Source organism: Acanthaster planci, linkage group LG09, assembly GCF_054643075.1.
Source record: "Acanthaster planci isolate LZ-2023a linkage group LG09, COTS_SCS, whole genome shotgun sequence".
NCBI classification, from domain to species: domain Eukaryota; kingdom Metazoa; phylum Echinodermata; class Asteroidea; order Valvatida; family Acanthasteridae; genus Acanthaster; species Acanthaster planci.
Genome location: NC_141785.1, coordinates 13179010 through 13200100, shown reverse-complemented (window position 1 = coordinate 13200100; position 21091 = coordinate 13179010). Strand labels below are relative to the sequence as shown.

At 43.1% G+C, this 21091-nt stretch overlaps 2 protein-coding genes across 3 annotated transcripts in view; both read left to right on the top strand.

Moving 5' to 3' along the window:
* LOC110982267 (uncharacterized) overlaps positions 1 to 5400 on the top strand; it is a 48385-nt gene extending 42985 nt beyond the window's left edge. For both annotated transcript variants that reach the window (XM_022240566.2, XM_022240565.2), the window contains exon 7: positions 1287 to 5400. In XM_022240566.2, coding sequence (XP_022096258.2) covers positions 1287 to 2185 — 899 coding nt within the window. In that variant the 3' untranslated portion in view covers positions 2186 to 5400. The remainder of the gene's footprint in view (positions 1 to 1286) is intronic.
* A 1202-nt stretch (positions 5401 to 6602) lies between these two features.
* Positions 6603 to 21091, top strand: part of LOC110982218 (GTPase Era, mitochondrial-like) — a 15736-nt gene continuing 1247 nt past the window's right edge. The window contains exons 1-10 of the mRNA XM_022240490.2: positions 6603 to 6747; positions 10162 to 10380; positions 12857 to 12984; positions 13621 to 13698; positions 14791 to 14837; positions 15392 to 15453; positions 17673 to 17785; positions 19140 to 19793; positions 20262 to 20411; positions 20889 to 20969. Coding sequence (XP_022096182.2) covers positions 6639 to 6747; positions 10162 to 10380; positions 12857 to 12984; positions 13621 to 13698; positions 14791 to 14837; positions 15392 to 15453; positions 17673 to 17785; positions 19140 to 19793; positions 20262 to 20411; positions 20889 to 20969 — 1641 coding nt within the window. The 5' untranslated portion in view covers positions 6603 to 6638. The remainder of the gene's footprint in view (positions 6748 to 10161; positions 10381 to 12856; positions 12985 to 13620; positions 13699 to 14790; positions 14838 to 15391; positions 15454 to 17672; positions 17786 to 19139; positions 19794 to 20261; positions 20412 to 20888; positions 20970 to 21091) is intronic.

Sequence of the window (21091 nt, the reverse complement as noted above, 5' to 3'; positions counted from 1 at the left end):
GATATTTCACGTGTTTGTGCCTCAGAACGGAGTTCCTCTCTATCATATCTCCCTCTTCAGACTCGGCCGAGTCGCCTCGCTCGATGCTCCCCCGCATCTAAATTTCATAGAATATTAAATGAGATATCAAAATTTTATCAGCGTCAGGTGTTCCCATTCGTCGCCGTCGTAATTTCATCAGTTAGCCTCTTCTTTCTTTTCTTCTACTCCTACTCCTTTTTTTTTCTTGTGGGGACGCTTGGGCGACAAACACCGAGCGCTGGGGTGCAAAGAACAAGCGAAGCCCCTCTATTAACTGGCGGGCGAAGAAAAACATGTTTCGCCAAACGGCAGGCTCCAATTCTGACGCGCCCCGAGTTGCCATTTCGCATGTTGTGCTGCACTAGTGTACGGTGCGGGCAGGCAACGGTGTGGCGGAGCCAGGGACCAATCACCGGTGAAGCGAGCGGGTGCGGGCCGGGGGAGGCTACGGGGGGTTACGCAACGAAAGCTCCGAGCACCGGCAGGTGGCAGATCTGACACCCTGGCCCTGGTCTCGTAGAGTCATTTTCACAGTTTCCTGTCTTTGCTCATCAGCCACGATAATTGCTTACGAGGAAACGATTGAACTGAGCTCATCTTCAGTCCACATTTGGCTTAAGGTCTTCCCTTCCCAATTCGCCATAACAAGGCGAGATAGGCCCATATATATCGTTGATTAAGCTTTGCAGCTATAGCCTTCATGCAAGAAGAAGCTCATTTTGACTGAAAACAGCTTCTTTCCTAATTGCGTTTATTTCATCCGAGCTACGTCACTCTATTGTGATTTTCCACGAGGCCACTCAGAGCGAGGGGAACGAAACATGAATGAACGTCGACGCAGTATTCCAAACTTGTTTTCGTTACAGTCCTGCACCCGTTTTGGTACATTGCAAAAGTCTCAACAGTCAGCACAGACAACTGAAGTCACATCCTTTGCGCTTGCTCCTTCAAACCAAGAAACAGAATAGCACAAGCTCTCCTGATAAAACTATATCTAACACAAATGTACAAAGTTAGAAGACAAAAAGGAAAAGCGCAAAAGCAAAGAAAAAGAGATTGCAGGTGGATGAAAATTCACAAACTGCTTGGCAAAAGAAGCCTACAATTGGCCCACTCCCACTGTTCATAGTTCATCAGCTCGGAGACGATGAGTGCTTTGTCCTATGGGCATGAATGATATCCAAGATGCTGCCTGCCCTTTCCGATGATGAGACAATTTTTTTTTTTAACAATTTCCGTTTTCCTTTATTTTGTATTTTGAGCAGACTCTGACAACTCGAAGACATCTGACCACGCTGTCCCGAAGAAGGAAAAGCACGAAAGCAACTCCTCCCCCATTGGCTGCGACCTGGACACTGGGGGCCCCTCGTCCAATCACCAGCCCCGAGACACGGCCGGTCGCGGCATGGACGACGGGCTGTTCGGCTGCGACCCCCTAGGAGCTGGTGAGGGCGATTTGGCACGGGTGGATGAGCCGGGCACCTCGCACTGCCACAAGGGAGGGCTGGCCAAATCCAGCGCCCCCATGGGCCATACCTTGCACACCAAGACGTCCAGGACGGGCATGGGCGGCGGGACGAGCGCCCTCGGCGTCGACGCCGACGCCGGCTGCAACGAGGCGCGCTTGTCGGATTACACGGGCACGACTTCCAGCGGCGTGGTTGATCAGCTGTCGCCGTGCTACTCGCAGGACCACGGCGTCATGACCGACGACCAAGGCATGACCTCGGCGCAGCCGGCCACGGCCCTGGCCGTGGCTCAGCTGGCTAAGGACAGCATGCACGGCCAGGACTACCGGTCGCTCTCCATGTTCTCCGTGTCGAACCAAAATCAGTGCATGGGACAGAGTGTTCACCCTCTGCAGAGCACGTCCAACATGTACATGCAGAGCTGCGAACCGCACATGTATAATTCGAGTGGGTACCATCACCCCACCACCATGTCCTCCAGCATGGCGCACCTCCACGCCCATCAAGCCCAGGCCCATGCGGTCAGGCACCTCGCCGCCCAACAGAACATCTCTGCGTGTAACGGCATGACGTCACTCCATGGGCCCTCACAGTTCCTCCACGGGGGTCACACTAGCACCTCTTCTGACGCCATGGGACTTAATTCTAATGTGTACAACCATTTCTCCAACCACTCAGTCAAGTTCCCTATGTGACATTACTGATTTTACTGCCACAAACACCTCTATGGCCTGGGCACCAGATTGAGGTGGCGTCACAAAGCCTGTAACGGCCTAAACACAAAGCGTCCTACCTGGTACTCGGCCGGCGTCATATTGAAATATTTTGTACTCCAACATTGCTTCACAATGTGAAAATTAAAAAGAAAAAAAAAACGGATTTGGATTTTTTTCTCCTTAGCACGAATATTATCAAAGCACTGATTTAGTATACTGATCCACTGCCAACTTATTTATTGCAATTTTTCTCTGCTAAACTCTAAGCTTTCACATTTCTTTCCCGGTCGCTTTTCTTAAACTTCACTTAAACTTAAGCCCAAAATTAAACTCAGTTGAAAATAGCCACATTCTTTTGTGCGTGGAAATCATGTGGGTGCACTACTTGAATTCCTTGTTTTCCCAATTATCCCCTGCAATGATGCCAACGAAGGACGGGTTTTGCTGGAACAAATCTGTTCAAAATTAGAACCAATTATTTAAGGCACCAGTTTATTGTCAATTATTTCTGGACCCCAAGGCTGTTCCGGGTCATGGTGAAGTCGGGGTTTGGTCATGGTTTTGAATCCCAACGAGGTGCGAATTGATTTATTAAACAAAACGAGCAAACCCGTCAAAATCGTTCATCTGCAGAATCTGGTTATAATGGAACGAAATGAAACTCCTTATTTAAGATGGAATGGGGCAAGGCTAAGACATTAAACTTTGTAGAAGTAGGCCTCTCCTATTCCACATATTTTGCATGAATTTAAAACACTGTTTTAAACGGCAGTGAATGGAGTAAAATAATGTTGACGTCATTTTTTGAGATGATACATTTGTTACCTTGAATTTTGGCACAATGTTGATAAATGGAAAACTGTCTTTCTGCCAAACATAACTGCACAGCGGGGCTATTCGACTAGCTATAAACAGTTCATTCCATTTACTTTATAACAAATATATTCACTATTTTATCCAATTTCATATTAAATTGGTGCAGTTCCATTTTACTTTTATATTGTAAGAATTTGCATTGTAGCAAGCTTTTTCTCTTATTTGAAAAGTCTGTTTTTTCCTGTTGATATATTGTTCCTGGCTCAGTACATATTCGTGCATTTGAGATTTGTATATTTTGGCTGGCTATTCTGTGATCATTTTGACATAAGGGTTGTATGTATGTAACATCATTAGAGTAAAACAAGACTTATGATTGCTATTATTATGACAGTTTAATTAAGGCGATTGAGACCATCCCTGTGAAGGGTTCCAGTCGACCTATCCGGACACCTTATTGCTGCATGTACATTGTAATTATACTTACTGTTCTGTTCTGTTCGTGTGTCATTCTGGCAATCTTGTAGTGTTGAACTGTTTGGCAATGGCCTAAAATCGCAGACGGTAACTGTCGAGGAACGATCGACGCCCAAGAAAACTACATACAGAAGACATAATTTGCATAACACCTCTTCTGTTTCGATCAAAACAAGTTGTCGTTGTTTTGACGGCCCCTTTCGAAGTTGTGATTTGATGACAGCTGTTCACGTGACTATGTTTGACGAGATGCGCCAAGGCCAACGCCAGGTTTCTAAAGCGTGACCATAACTTGGATGCTTCAAATTAATGCTGAGAAACGTTGTTTCATGTTCAAACAAGACTACTTGAATACCGGAAAGGCAAACACCTTTGTGCCGGAAAAAAAAGATCACAGTATTGGTCAGTACGGTATTTGAGAAACTAGAATTGCTTTTGGGAACTGTATTTTATTTATAAAAAAAAAAAGCCACGTTGGACTTCAGGTTTGGGAGCAAATCTTATCCATTGTACAAAAGAAAGCAAAATACAACTCATAAAAACCCTATTTAACCAAATTGACATAAATAAAAAAGTAAGGAAATTGCACGTCGGTGTCGATTGAGAAAGCCACTGCACGGCTGTTGCTTGGAGATTTATAATTGCAGCTGCATGTCCAATACTGAACTGGAGGGAACAAAAACATGAATATTCAATTTGGATGTTAAATGCATAAAGCCAAAATCACAAAATAAAATGATGACTTCAGAGACCACCTAAGTTTTACAGCAAGTGGGAGGAAAGTGCTCGGCCGAGAACTTTTCGAGTACTTTTCTCCTTAAAATTAATTTTACAAAACAGGGAGTGTTTTATGTCATTCACTTTGTAATCTTGCCTTTGGGCATTTACCATCAAATGTCCAATATTTTCGTAGCTTTGGTCCCTCCTAAACAGTTCATTATGTAGCACAGACGTTGGTACGGGAAAAGTACTCGACTACACTGGGTGTGTCTCTTAAGCCTGGTTTCCATATGGCCGTTTGTAAACGCAGACAGTCCACAAGACGTGAGGACGCAGACACGAACGGAACAGACGGTGCATGACGTCGCTCCGGTCCACCCAAAAAATACGAACAAAATGGCAAACTGCGGAAAATAGCCTTTTAGATTGCCAGTACCACCTCACAATGGCACACTTGTACTCCAGTTTCGTACATTTCATTGATGGTCAGCTATTTAGTTGATCATAAGAATGTAATAGAGCATTAGGGAGAAAGTGGGCAAAATTTGTGGAACTAAGCGAGAGGGACATCGTTGTATGCCGGTCATGCCAGCAAGCATGTTTGCACGGGGATACCACGTATGGCAATACTCAACGCAAACAGTCGGCAAAGTTTAACCTGGTTCAGCTTTGCCAATCGTTCGCAGACTGGTTTGCGTTTGTCTGCATCGCCGGCGACACCTCCATTTGTCATGTTTCCATTATGTTCGCGTTACAGTTTGCGTTGCTCTTTGCAGTTCCTACGTCGATATGGGAACCAGGCTTTACGCTCACAAAAACCAGTACCGACGACACTTGGTACCACCTATTACTGCTGACTCGCCCTAATTAATGCTTAAAACTTCAACTAACCCGTTAAAGTGTAGTATGTTATTGAGGGTGATACAAATCTTGTGCAATTTTATTGAAAAAAAGTTTTCATCTGTCGTTTTTGATGACTGAGTATACATCTTGGTTTCTTGTTTTCGGACACTAATAATAGATTGTCGATTTTTTATAGAATGTAATCATTCGTTCGTAACTTATTTGCCTATTTTGATTGTAATGAATCAAGGAGATTTCTTTATCAACCGCGTGTACATACGCTTTCTTTAGTGAGGACGAGTCAATTAAAACGTTGAGATTGTAGATATACACCCGAAGGACGGTCACAGCGAGTGGTTGTTTTAGAGTTTCTTATCTGTGTGTTTTGATTTGGCAAATGTAATGGATCGGGGAATGTGCTGATAAATGGATTTGCAAAATGTTTCACTGAGCATTGATCTGAATGCGTAAAACTGGCATTGAATCTGCCTTTAAAAGATTTTTGGGGCTCTTTATGGCTAGAGGTTGTGAGTTGCTGCATGCGTACAGACGAGTTAACTGACATTTTTACTGGGCATTCCCGATGCCCCCCGTTGGTGGCGGTAAGCAGGGTTGGGTTTTGTACGGCGCGAGTGTCATGAAACAGTGTCATATCACAATGATTGCCACAAGCGCCATTGGTGGGGTCCACCCGCATGTGACCAATAATCGAGTTTTTGTGGTAACTGGATCCATCTGTATGCGTTGCTGTACTGTGCCGTGTGGGTGAACGAGAGGGGGCGTTTTGCTACGGAGTAACGCAAAACTGTTAAGGTATTACGCCAGGAGTGTCTCAATTAATGGGACCAACATGGTGGCTTATGCGCCAGTGCACATGGACAATTAGCACACAGAAGCTGCATGCTGTAATGATCCACGGACGTGTATAATAAAATCTGGACTCGCAATGCCCTTAATCAGCTTATAGAGTCATTGAATCCACTCGCAGCCATTTTACCGAGCCGAATACAAAGCTTTCCTGGTAATGCCCGCCTTTGTTCTTCCTGACGACAATAGTAGGGAGCCAACCCACGCCTTTGTATTCGGCTCGGTAAAATGGCCGCTGGTTGGCTTCTTTTTCACACAAAGGCGTTGCAAGTCCAGGTTTTTTTTATATACGTCCGTGTAATGATCACGTAATAAACAGCCATTTCGGCTCGAAAGCGTGAAGTTGGCGCTACTCTCCCTACATAATACTCTAGAGCAACAGCTTCCGGCACACTTTGCTATATTCGTTGATACATCTCGATCGTTCCTCTTATTTAACAAACTGGATGCAGCCGCCACCCTATAGAAACTTTACAGGCTACAGCACTGGAAATAAGTCGTGTTCATTTAATCGAATGCTAGAATTTTTGTCAGGGAAAGTGACCTTACAAAAAAATGTAGGCCTATTTGAAGACGAACCATTTTCTCGCAGTTACGGAAGCATGGGGGTTCCTGTCTTACGTAAATAGCGCCCTCTATGTCATGGAACTGATTTGTGCCAAACCTCGTGAAAGACTTGAACAACTCTACACATACGTCATCGAACAATATGGCGGCCCCCATGGCTGTTAAAAAGCTCTGCATGCTAAGACAATTTTCACAGCTTTGTACGGCTCCCTGTCGTAGATCATTTACTTCACGTTTTAAGCTGTCAAATGGTAAGATATGCCTTAAGCTGTTTAAATAATAAGGTGAAATTTCTGCAACATTATGTAGGCTAGGCTTCACACTCATTGTTACTGTTAATGTTAGCCCCATGCCACTGGCGGCATGCACGGACCCTCGCTACCGTATACCGCTCCGTCCTTACCTTACCCACACATCCGTATGAATACGCAATTTCGTGTCAGCGTGGTGAAATCTTCGGCGCACCGTCTTATAATTGTAGGTGCAAATTTTTTTTGCTCACACAAATGATCCTAAGTCTCTCCGCCTTCTACAGGTTCTAATGACCATTTATTGAATGATTTCACTCACGCTATTCTGGCATGTCTGGTATTGTCCTAGCCCCACCAGTGTGGCACGGACTCTCACTCCCGATCCATCCTTAGCCACACATCCGTATATGCAATTTCGTGTTGGCGTATTGAACATTTTGGCGCACCCACTTATCATCGTGGGCGCAATTTCTTTTGCACACTAACATGATTCTTGACCTTTCCGCTTTCTAAAAACCATTTATTGAATGATTTCACTCACGTTATTGAGGTATTTTCCAGTCTTTTTGCCTTCATCCATTCAATCTAATGGACTCGCTCTCTCAGTCACCATCTTTAAAATAAGATCGTTGAACAATACATCACTTGACCCCTTATGGTCTCGACGGCTGTTCCATGTCAAGACATATGTAATAAATGGAGTGAGTGATAAGATACTACATGTACCAATTGGCTCTTCCAAAACTTTGGCAGCAGTTTAGATGTCTTGACATGGAACAGCCGTTGAGACGATGAGGGGTCAAGTGACGTAATGCTCAACGACCTTATTTTAAAGATGGCGACTCTGAGAGTGAGCCTGTTAGATTGAATGGATAAAGGCAAAAAGACTGGAAAATACCTCAATAATGTGAGTGAAATCATTCACTAAATAATTTTTAGAAAGCGGAAAGGTCATGAATCATGTTCGTGTGCAAAAGAAATTGTGCCCACGATGATAAGTGGGTGTGCCAAAAATGTTCAGTACGCCGACACAAAATTGTGCAGACGGATGTGTGGCTAAGGATGGATCGGGAGTGAGAGTCCATGCCACACTAGTGGGGCTAGTATTGTCCAGTCTTTTTGCCTTTACCCATTCAATCTCACAGTCTCACTCTCTCACGCCATCATTAAAATAAAATGAGTCTGTAGAACTTTATACGTCACTTGACCCTGGCAGCAGACGGCTGTTCCATTTCAACACATATCTAATATACAGGTGAAGTCTCGCGGACTGAGTGATTGTGCAGGTAAGTTTATTTTTTGGTAGAGTTCTTGTGACTCATGTCACATGACCTAGCCCAGTATACATGTAGGCCCTAGGCCTACTTCCACTCCCAGAATTTTGATTGTAAGGCACTCCATAACCGTGTACGTAGTTGCAGGACCAACCGTAACAAGTGTAGTTCAATCCTTTTTTAACTTTGATTCTGAATAAGAAATAGTTTTTGTTCATATTAGTTTATCTACCACAGTGACAACATTCTTCTTTTTTTGGCGGGTGGGGCATCAGGTTGTTCTGATGTGTTGGTCGGTTGGTTGGTTTGGTGGTTGGTTGATTGTTGGTAGGTCGGTCAGTTGGTCTGTCGGTCTGTTGGTTGTTTGGTTATTTGGTTGGTTGGTTTGTCGGTTGGCTGGTTGATAGATGGCTGGGGTGCTTGGTTTTTCATTGTGTCAAATTCATGTTTGGTTTTGTATGTGCACTGAGTACAGGTTTCTATTTAATTTTTTTTCTGCGCTTCTTAACTTTTTGATGTGTGTAGAATGATGTTATTTTGATACGTATATTATTTGACATTTTTAAACACGATTTGTAACTTATGTAATTTTTTATTTCATGTAAATCGAATTCACAATTCTGCCTCGAGCAGCGATGAAGCGATATTAATAAACCATTAATAATAATAATAGAAGTACAGTACTAGTACAGTGTAGTTGCAACTTTTCATTGCAGTGTAGGCTAACGCTATGGGATTCTGAATGCACCCGTTTACTCAACTTCCTGAACAGAATGGCACTACTCCGCAAGCCTTACTTTGGGACATGCATAAATGAATGAGGGCGCTGTTCATTTGGGAACTCATTTTCTGAAATAGGAAACTGTGATTGAAATTTGTCTTTTTCCGCACGTTCTTGCTCCTCTTCTTCGTGTGCAATTTCAATTTTTTGAAATTTCAAGTGAAGCCAATATTTTGTTCATTGAAATAAGGCACGAATGAGAACAAAGATTTGATGAAAATATGGATTTTAAGCTTTTCAGTCAAAATCAACATTCATTTTCATGTACATTAAAATCAGTTTGCACTGAATTACACAAAATGTCCCTCAAAATCTCAAAATACCCCTTCTTTAAATCAGTATTTCTTTGCTTTGAATCCAGACTTATATCAAAATGTTTCTTATGACATCCTCTCCAGGATCAAGTCAAAAAAGAAAATAGAAAAAATAGCTGAAAATTAATGAGCCTCCTATCTTACTGACGTTGCGTGATTTATAGGTCAGGCAAATGGTAGGAAAAACCTCATTTTTTGCCAATAGTGTAGGTTACACTCTGCAAAATACACACGTGCCCAGTAGTTTCATGTAAGTTACAGTACCTGTCGTGTACAATATTATTATGGACTTTTTAGGGGAAGATTTGATCAAGAAAGCCCCAACGGAGGTTTTCTCTGATACGACTTCAGAGCACTTTTCAAATTCCATTGTGTACAGAACCCTCAAACATCAGGAATCAGTACGGCCTACGGAGTACTGCCTTACTGCTCAGGACTTACAGTTACTCTGTCTAAAAACCTGCGCTTTTTCAATCAAATCTTATCCCCAAAAGCTATCCACACTAAATAATACCACATTACTACGTAGTCACGATGGTTTCTTGGACCATCTGCGAAGTATTTTTGGCGGAATTCAGACCTTTTAGAATTTTGAAATCTCATTTGCTCCATCAAGCGATGGCAAAGTGTTGCTAGATCAAGCCTTGATCGTGTTGGTGCCTGACCTTATACATTGTAAATGCAATTGGGATCTGTTTAGTCTGGGAAATCAGACAGCAATAAACTCGTAGATCTCAATCTAGACTTTGTCATGTTTGTTTCAAGCAACTGGACATGTGTGATGAAACCATGGTATTCTCTGCAGATATACGTGGGGATTGTATGTATTTACTTCAAATCAATCAGCTGTCATGGCCAATGTGTATTTATCGTGTTTGTATTGACGTGCATTTCGCTGTGTGGCAATAATTTCCCACTCGATCCCAAGTTCACTATTGTTTAATTAATGTTCTTTATAAAGTTCGATGAGCAGATAATTAAGCGGCCCCCAAAAATGTAAAAAGAAAAGTTGGCATGTTTAAAATTCTTTCACTTCATTTGACAGAGCATAAATCACCGATCAGGCTGATATCCTCAGGGGTCACGCCTCAGTCTTCAGTGAGTGCTCCTTTAGATGGCATCGCTGATAAGCAGAATAAGTCAATAGGAGAAGAAGCAACGGCTGAAGAAGAAGACAATCAAGCGATGACAGGGACAGCGAGAACTGCAGAGAACTCCGAATTACAGCAAGCAGCCAGGGGCATGCCAATTTGCCACGAGAGAGGTCAGTCCCCAGGGCTCTAAATTTGTGGGCGCAGGTAGCTACAAAACACCCACTTGTCTCATAAATGCACCCCTAAATTATAAAGACAGGTGCAAATACTAATGCCCGCTGGTTTCTTTTCTTGCCATGAAAAATACCTGAACTTTTTTACTTCAGGTCACCCCTGTTGTGGAATCACAACGTAAGTACAATTTTTATGATGTCACCGAGCGCCAGCACGGCAGGCTCACACAAGACCAACTCTGGCCTGGATACAATCTTTGACAAAATCGATACTCAAGTTATGAATCCATGGAAAAAGAATGCATCAAATACACTGTCGACCATCAAAATCACTTTTTAGTGAAAAAACAATTCCCCACCCTTAATTTGTTTACCCAGAAACTCCAGAAGAAGAAAAAAACGGTACCACTCACCTACCCCATTCTATTTTTTTCAATGTAATCATGGTAATAGGAAACAACTATTATTTTCTTTGGCCTTAAGTTGTTTAATTTTCTGAAACACACATGGCGTATGGAAGCTACTTGCTCCCATAACCTGACAAATTCAGCTGTCTTGGGAGCAAGAACATGTACTCCCTCCTGTGATGGTTAGCCCCATATTGAGTTCTGGCCCCTCCTTGCTGGGCAGGCTCGTGTTTTTATTTTAAATTTATTTTGGACTTTTGCCCCGCCCGACGTATGGTTTAACATTTTTTCACGAGCGCTCGGGGCATACACTGAGTATACAGTGTTAAAATATACGTCGGGCAGGGCAAAAATCTAAAATTAATTTACATCTCCCCGGCGCAAATCCATCCTTGAAATAGGCTCGTGTTTTGCAAGATTGTATCAAGAATCAGTGTGGTAGACTTAACCGTGCTCTCTTTGGGAGACATTTCTGTCTGTGATTGTTTTGATACCCTGATAGTTTTTGACAAATCACATTCAATCAGAAAGAGAGGAGGCAAGCCTCCCCCATTGATCAGAAGAGTAAAAGACCTCTTTCATACTTTGAATTGATTTTGATTTCCCCACGGACTGAAGTGACATAACGTTTGTTGGTCATCTTTATGCTAACCAGGGACATACCACCCTCCATGGAAATATTTTGAAATCTTCCACGGAGGTATGCTATCATGACATGTATAGGCTTGTCTGAAATGGCACGACTGTATGGTCGAGGGAGAGATATCCATCCATGGATGGAAGGATTGGTGTCGGCTGTTATTCTGGATAACTGTCATTGGGCAGTTTGTGGAATAGCTGGTACATGTACAGTGCTACTGCCTTGACAGGTGTGCATATCATGGGTGCCGCCAGGAATTGAGTATAGCTCTTCCTCCTATTTTTTTTTTGGGGGGGGGGTGCTTTCAACGGTAGCAGACTGGTAGACCATAAATAGTGGGGGGGGGTGCTTTCAACGGTAGCAGACTGGTAGACCATAAATAGTGGGGGGGGGGGGTGCTTTCAACGGTAGCAGACTGGCAGACCATAAATAGTGTGGGGGGTGCTTTCAACGGTAGCAGACTGGTAGACCATAAATAGTGGGGGGGGTGCTTTCAACGGTAGCAGACTGGTAGACCATAAATAGTGGGGGGGGTGCTTTCAACGGTAGCAGACTGGTAGACCATAAATAGTGGGGGGGGTGCTTTCAACGGTAGCAGACTGGTAGACCATAAATAGTGGGGGGGGGTGCTTTCAACGGTAGCAGACTGGTAGACCATAAATAGTGGGGGGGGGGTGCTTTCAACGGTAGCAGACTGGCAGACCATAAATAGTGGTGGGGGTGCTTTCAACGGTAGCAGACTGGTAGACCATAAATAGTGGGGGGGGTGCTTTCAACGGTAGCAGACTGGTAGACCATAAATAGTGGGGGGGGTGCTTTCAACGGTAGCAGACTGGTAGACCATAAATAGTGGGGGGGGGTGCTTTCAACGGTAGCAGACTGGTAGACCATAAATAGTGGGGGGGGGGGTGCTTTCAACGGTAGCAGACTGGCAGACCATAAATAGTGTGGGGGGTGCTTTCAACGGTAGCAGACTGGTAGACCATAAATAGTGTGTGGGGGGGGCTAGTTTCACTCAGTTTTCATCCCCTCCCCACTTTCCCCTAATTTCCCCCATTTCCATCAGGCAACCCCATCCGCCCTTGCATCACAATGCCAATGATTCCAGTGAGTGTATTGTGATTGATCTCATGCCCTTTTACTCTTGGCCTGGATTTTTGGGAGCTACTCTGTCTATGTAAAACTACACAGATCAGAAAAATATGTGTATATTTATGGAGAAGACAGTATTGCACAAAAAGATGTCACATCAGCACCACCTCCACCCCTCGACAGACTCAACCCTATATTCTACTGCATTTCTTTTTTGGGGGGGACTGATTTGGGCCATCTGGGTGTTACTCGGGAGCATAGCAACAGGCATTAACCGTCTAAGGAACCTTTCCAGTGACCTCCAAACCTTTTCTGTTAAAATTGCTTTTGACAGCTCAGCAAGCTATGCTGTTACTCCAGCAGCCTGATCAGCCGCCGGACGCTCGCATCCTGAAGGTAGCCATCATAGGCTCCCCCAATGCGGGCAAATCCACGCTCATCAATAGACTCATGGGTCAAAGGGTAAGGAACAGAGTGGAGTTTCCATAAAAATATTTGGCACCTGATGCATGTTTGTGAGAACTTGTAAATCTTTGCTAATGTAACTCCTCCTCATGGGTTAAGTGAGAAGTCTCCACCCTAATCTTTTACTTTACAACCTTTCTGCTGTAAATAATTATCAGTTAATCAGGGGTAGCCTTGCAATTGTCGTGTAAGCTTTGTCCAAAGATAAACATGACCTCAACACTTTTGCAAAACGTGACAAAACTTAAAGTGGTCTTACGTGTCACTTTAAGCCCAGTGTTGGCTATAATTGGAGGATTGAAGTTTGCAAGGACATGCAGGAGTAAGATATTGTGAAAGAAGCAGAAATCAATTGACAGAATGCTTGAATAAAGTTTGATTATTAAATTAAAACTTCTTATAGGTATACAAAGCTGTGTTTTCTTATCTTGAGTTTTATTTTTTTTGTCACCATAGACAAACTCAAGCCTTGAAAATTGATCCTGAGCGTCAGTTGGTCATTTTTAATAGTTTAGTCACCCAGCCACAGAACTTTGTTAACTTTGTGGATAGTTTGCGGTTTATACCTGATTGTGACGTTATTGTGTCATCACGTTTTCCTTCACTTCATTTGTATTTTTTTCTGCTTGCCAGGTCTGTTCTGTCTCCAGCAAAGTCCACACCACGCAGTCGAATGCCCTTGCTGTTCTCACCATGGACAGTACACAGATCGTGAGTGAAAAACTCTCAACATTATCGACTCCCTGCTGCTCTTACCAATAAACATGGAACCATAAAATTCCTCATTAGTTTTTGGTCTATTCAGAATGGGACGGGCATTAAATGGATAGATGTCTGAAAGCCAAATCCACATTCCCAAACTCACATAGGCATTAAGCAAATAGTCTCTTGCCACATATGGCAATTGATACACAGCGAATCTAATGACAAGCAGATCCTCATCGTTATTCTGAATTTTGAAAGGCCTCTTTTCATTCCTGCAAGAGGTGCCAAGGACTTAGGACACTCAGCCTAAAAGTGTCGTTTACTGGTGTGTGGGCAATTTCATCACTTGCACCTGATGCAGTCGCTCCACTCCATTAATTAATGGGATTCCATATGCCCCTCAAGTTCACCTGTGACTACCGTCAACTCATCCAATACACCATGCAGGGAGACTGACTAGATGCTTGCTATAAACCAAGCCTATTTATTCTAATGTGATGTAAACCACATCTGGAGGGTTGTGGAGAAGATGTTAAAGATGGACAAAGAAATTTGAATGGAGTATTGAGCCTGGAAAGCCAAGGAATACTTTGTCAGTCCTCTACCAACTGAGATTCATGCCCTTTTGAACTTAGATAGAAATATCTGCAGGCCCTATCTTTATTTAAAATAGCACTTAAAACCTGACATTTACACCTGCACGTGTTTGGCATTTAACACATTTGGAGCAATCTCAGGGTTGCTATCTTCTCACAGTGTGCGTGTCACCATTTGGTGCAAGATACGGCTGAAGGATCCACTCCCTTTATCTCTCAGTGGTGTCCACAGTGTTTCAGAATCTCGGGAATTCTTTGAAATACTGGGGAGAGGGGTTGGTAAAAATCTGCTTAGAGTGTGTTATGGTGTAAGCCTGTATGGGATATTTTCTCCCCATACTCTTGTACATAGTGTCCTGGTGCGGTTCTAATCGCAAACACTCTAATGGGAAAGACTGTTCCGGGTTCTACTCCATTGGATGGAATAGGTTAATTCCATATTTCTTGAATGAATTTTTACTTCCTAGGTTTTGATATTTTGCTTTTTTTGTGTGGTCATCAGGTCTTGCTGGACACACCGGGCATGGTCAACTACAAACATGGCAGAAAGTGAGCATGAATTTTTCTCTTGCTTGGAAAAAGGGACAGTAATTTCTAGTCATCGGGTGGGCCCCAAGTGAAATAGCTAAAAAGTTTTGCTTTGCAGTATTACTGCTTGAGTCACCTCGAGACTTGGTCTGTCAAAGCCAGCAGTGTGACAGAAATCTTGCACCAGACTCTCCCTTTTCCATATTCCAGGATTTTTGTTTTACATGACGGCCCAATATTTCTTTTTCATCCATCAAAGAATCCTCACCCCTTCCCAAGAAAGATGAAAGTTTTATTTTCTAGAGTGTTGGTGATTTCAATTAGCAAAAGAATAAAGTGGGTAACATCTCTTCAGACCCCCCACCACCCCACCCCGCCTGCCCTCACTGGATACGCCACCATCTCTGTGGCATTGTACTAAATTTTGGGGTTTGTAGCTTTCTTGATGGGAGAAAAAAAAATGGATTGAATTAGGTCAAAATGCACATCAATATTAATACAACTAAGTTTATAAGCAATAGATTATCTTTTTTCTCGACGATATTTATGTGGGACTTTCCTTTTCACCTTTGTAGGCATCACTTGGCCCGCTCCTTGTTGGTTGATCCCAAGAACAGTCTACACGAGGCAGATCTTGGTAAGATGGAGTCATATTTATAGGTCGTTATCAGCACAAAATTCACTGTCTGCTCAGGCAGCCCCCGGTTATGGCTGAATTGTCGCGCAAGCTGCTGTTCAGAATAATGACAGTCTTTATACTTGTGTAATAAAGCTGGTACACTGTGATTTTGCCAGAAGTAAGAAAAGAAGAAAAAATGGAAACGGAACGTGCAAGCTCTTACATACCTCCATAATTAGGGAGACTTCTGTACACAGAGGCATTGCAGAACAGAAATAGTACCTCATTCACCTACATGCCTGTATTTCAAAAGTGACTTGCCCCTTCCCATCGTTGAGGGCCAATAAAGATCTCACTAGACGATCTGCTGACTCTTCAAAATGTAAACTGCCGAGAAAGAATATTTCTCACTCTCACTGCTGAGCTCAGTGAATCCAATGAAACTCACATTTTCCACTATTGGATTATTTGAGGGAGTCCATGCGATATGCCAATTCATATTCAGTTCTGACTCTCCAATTTGTCTTGTCTCTTTCTCTTTATTTTGGGGGGAGGGGGTCACAAGCCCTACATAAAGGTAACAGACTCTTTTAATTAGACAGACTCCTTTATATTGGGGGTGTGGGGTGGGTCACAAGTCCTACATTAAGGTAACAGACTCCTTTAATTAGATAGACTCCTTTATATTGGGGGTGTGGGGTGGGTCACAAGTCCTACATTAAGGTAACAGACTCCTTTAATTAGATAGACTCCTTTATATTGGGGGGTGTGGGGTGGGTCACAAGTCCTACATTAAGGTAACAGACTCCTTTAATTAGATAGACTCCTTTATATTGGGGTGTGGGGTGGGGAGGGGGTCACAAGTCCTACATTAAGGTAACAGACTCCTTTAATTAGACGGACTCCTTTATATTGGGGGGTGTGGGGCGGGTCACAAGTCCTACATTAAGGTAACAGACTCCTTTAATTAGACGGACTCCTTTATATGGGGGTGGGGATGGGGGTGGGTCACAAGTCCTACATTAAGGTAACAGACTCCTTTAATTAGACGGACTCCTTTATATGGGGGTGGGGATGGGGGTGGGTCACAAGTCCTACATTAAGGTAACAGACTCCTTTAATTAGACGGACTCCTTTATATGGGGGTGGGGATGGGGGTGGGTCACAAGTCCTACATTAAGGTAACAGACTCCTTTAATTAGATAGACTCCTTTATATTGGGGGGTGTGGGGTGGGTCACAAGTCCTACATTAAGGTAACAGACTCCTTTAATTAGTGACAAAAATGTTGTCCGACTGACAAATTGCATTTGTTAACCTGATTGGTAATACATATCAAACCATGTACAGATGTAACTGCTTATCAATCAAATGGCTGCAGAGATGGATTGAGTGTTTAAAACGCCCGTGGTGTTCTTGCAGTCCGGCAGTGCCCATCCATCAAGATCTGAGGGGAAATACAAACAAGTCGACGAAATAGTACACTCTACCTTTGTGCCAGTGCTTGGGTGTTTGTACATTTTTCATGAGGAAATCCTTCATACATATGCTCTCTTTTTTTAAAAATAATTTTATCAGGAACACCTCTCCCCAATAAAAAAAAAAATTAAAAGCGATTATTTGTTATTGCTGTTTCAAAGCAACTTTGCTTTTAAAACTTTTTGTACTTTTTGTGTTTAACCATATGCTGCTGGGGAGCCAGGTTTCGGGTACGGGTTCTTTATACACACAGTTGGGGAGCCCAAAATTGGACAAAAGAGCTGGGCCTTGTAACAAAAGACCGTACTCGGAGCGAAAGACCAAGCTGCTGGGAATTGCCAACATTTTTTCAGTTGTCAATAGCGGAGGAAATCCGTCATTGTTTTGGGCTGGGCTCTTTTTACAAGGCCGCTGGCTTGGCTGAAATATTCGGGTGTCAATAGATGTTGCCTGTCAGATTAGAGTAGCCACCAAACAGTCATTCATGTGGGTGTAAACGTCCAGTAAAGGAAGCTATGATTTTTTAAAGAATTTTTGAAAGCAAAAAATCTTTAAAATCCCCTGGTTTTATGTCATGCAACTTCAAATTACACCCAGCCGCAAGTGGTTAACTGATTCTTAAATATCCACATAACGAAGGACAGGTTGATATAAATGGTAGTAATTATGCATTAGCCAACCCAAATGCAAATAAAGATATCAATTCTCATGATAGCACTATATACCATTTTCTGAACAGCTCATCTCTTTAATTCACAGCATTGGTGTTAGTGGATGCATCCAATAAGTGGACAAGGCAGAAGATATCCAACGAGATTCTGATGTCTCTGCACCTACATCCCAAGGCGGTATCCATCCTGGTGCTGAATAAGGTAGAAAATCTTGTCCAAATCCTGAAATAAAGCCCCGCCCCCTCAGAATGACACTTGTTGATAAAGTTTGCTTGTGAGTTGGAAAGAGCCCCCTTTCTCTTTCAATGGTAGTGACGCTCTGAAACTATTGGAGGGCTGTGGTAACCTCCAGCTCCTGTGGACGAGCGCTAGGGTGCAGCAGTCACGGGGTGATAGCCACACTGCTGCTGTCTGCCTCGGCCGGGTTAGCCGAGGCCAACCATAAGCCCTACTTCAGACAGAGGCCATATTTTCAGGTGTGATTCTGCACTGTAGGTTTCACTGACAACAATCTGGCACAATCTTGATGGGTTCAGACATGACTGTATTTTATAAGTAGCCACTTCATGCGACAATGAGAAAGTCAGACCCAGTACTTGAGCACCATTCCACTTGGTGTAATTTTCAAGGGTGGGGGGGGGTAAGAGGGCCATGCTCCTCTCAAAAATGAACTACATTTTTTAAAATAATGCGAGAAAGGTAATTTTTGGTTGATTTCATTTCCTTCCCTCCATAAAAAGCCCTTAATATAGCCTGACCACTCAAAAAAGGCCATGAAAGACTATTGTTATGAAAAAATGTTCTTGTCTTTAGTTTTGGTTCTCTGAAAACAAGTTTGACCCCCCGAAAAACTTTGGTGCAGGATTTATGCTTGGTAAATGTAGATAAAAATTACTAATTACATTGTGATGTATTGGCACAAACAAATTAATTCCTATGGTGTGTTAATAGCTGCCAGGAACATCATTGCTATGTAGCAAGGTGCAATCGCTTGATCACGCCCGAAACCTGTAGGCCTTAGCATGAAATAGATGAATGGAAATGGGGGTGGAGTTGGAATATTAAATTGGTAAAATACCAGCAAAAAATTCAATTTGCAGTATCGCTTTGATTAAATGCGCCTGAAAGAAAGGGCATTTACCAACCTTGAAGCTCTCAGGGAAATTGTGAGAGTTCCATTTTCATTAAAGTGATCCCTTCTTGGTTTTAAAACTAGAGTGAAGACAAAAAGATTGCTGTGTGTTGAAGCTTCCAGACTTTTCAGAACTTGCCAAATCTTTGAACTCAAGTTGGAGTTAATCATTCTTCAGAATTATTAGGCACACCCAGAATCAACCGTCTTGAAACAAGAATAAGTGAATTGCAATTCCGATTCTACCCAGTTCTTATAGTAAAGAGTTTGATCTGAAAGGGTGAAATCAACTTCGTTTAAATCTGGGACAGACTTGCCCAAACTTAGTGGAGAAAGAATAGTAGGCGTAATCTCTTGAAGGATTTGCGTTTCTCCTGGTGAAGAACTTGTTTGTGGCAATTTTCTGCACATGAACCTCCACAGGTGGATCTAATCAACACCAAGAAAGAGCTGTTTGAGCTGACCGCCCAGTTAACGGAGGGCATCATCGAGGGGCGGACATTTGCCCTGGATGACCAAACAGCACAACACCTCGGCAAAGTGGACACTCGCCCCTTGCTTTCCCACAAGTATAAACCCAGGCCATTGGAAGATGGAGAAACTGGGGTTTTGGTGGAAGAAAAAGAGAGAGGAGAGCCAGTGGACAGAGTTACCGTGGATCATGTCGAGAAATCTGATGATGAAACTTCCACAGGTACCCACCAAGATTGGAACAATTTGTCTTGCGAAGAGCTTCATGAAGTTGAAGCATTTGATGCTGAACACAGAGACTGTGATGAAAGTGGTACAGAGGCTTCCCCGGAAAGTCACGTCAATCTTGGATTTAATAATTCAGAACTCCCTCCAACACTGAGAGAATATGTCAGGACCCTGGAGCACTTCTCATCAAAGAGTGACGACTTTGATAAAGGGACTCACCCGCCAGTTGAGACTGTGGAAGCAGACGAGGCCAAGAACACTGAGAGAGCCAAATACAGGAAATTGTTACAGGAAGTAGACAAGCGTAGTGGATGGGATGGATTCGGAGCTGTGTTCATGATTTCGGCCTTGGATGGGGAAGGTCTGGGAGATTTGAAGGTGAGTCCTGTCATTGAATGATTGGTTGTGTCTGGTTCTGTAGGAATGAAAATGCTTCTAGTGACTGTGAGGTGTATATATATATGTCCATCAATTGCCAAGCAATGTCAAAGCTCTATCCCCAGAGTATTGCTTACACGTACCTGTTCAGTCAAAATATGCATCTTTCCTTCACATCAGTTAGTCCAAATGTCAGATGCATCACGTACATGTAACTTGATGTTTTAAAATTCATGTAGCTTAGCCCCCCACACCTGTGCTTGAAGAAGCACAGAAGCCGGACCCTGGACTACAGAAGCCTGGCCTGGGTACGGCAGTAGAGTCTGGCTGCAGCTGTGTTCTTGTCCTTCAAGTCTTTTGCACATGCACTAGTATGTGAGCCCCTTTCGTCAGAATGACCGAGTCCCAAGTGGTTTTGGCTTCAATAATCAGTATTGTGATGCATAGTGTTTGTCTGCGACCTAATAGGAATACTTGCTGAGCAAGGCATCACCCGGCAACTGGGAGTATCATCGGAATGTCGTCACCAACCTGTCACCAGACGAGATCGTCCAGGAAGCTGTCCGGGAGAAGCTCTTGGAGTACCTCCCTCAAGAAGTGCCGTACAACATCTCACAGGTGAGACTCCCCACAGGCCTTGTAAAATTAGGCAGGTTCTGAATTTGCCTTTTTAGTTTTTGTAATGACATGGGCTATCATAATTTTTCAACATCACTCCAGAAATGTGTAATCTGGGTTGCTTTCCCCTGGTAGTAAGTGATCATCGCGTTTAATGGAAGTATCAAGTTAACATTTGTTGCCCATTTTCCAAATTTTGAAAGGTAGGGGATAGGGGTAAGGATTTTCTACGGAATCAGTCTACCAGTGGCACATTCTTTGCGTACAAGGAATTTTATAAATGAAGACATCATGTGTCTTATTTTAAATTGTTGGCTCTGCCCCATTGCACAAATGCCCTCAAAATTGTGCGAAAGGGGATTTTGGCAGATATGAGATAATTAGCCTCAGGCAAAGCAGTGGCCTTGGAAAAGATAGCAATTAGATTGTTTATAAATTCAATTTTTTCTGCTGTTCGTTTCTTTTTTTTAATGGTAGAAAAATGAGCTTTGGGCCACAGAGGAGAGTGGGAGATTACGGATTGTACAGATGATAATCTGCCACAAGAAGTCACACGTGGTGAGTATGGCCAGTCTGGTTACTAGACCTAAAGATTCCAACTAATTGAGAGACTCTATAGGTCTGGAAGCTGTAACGGTCTCATGACGTTAGCCAATTCCAAGTTTTGTTCAAGTTTTTTT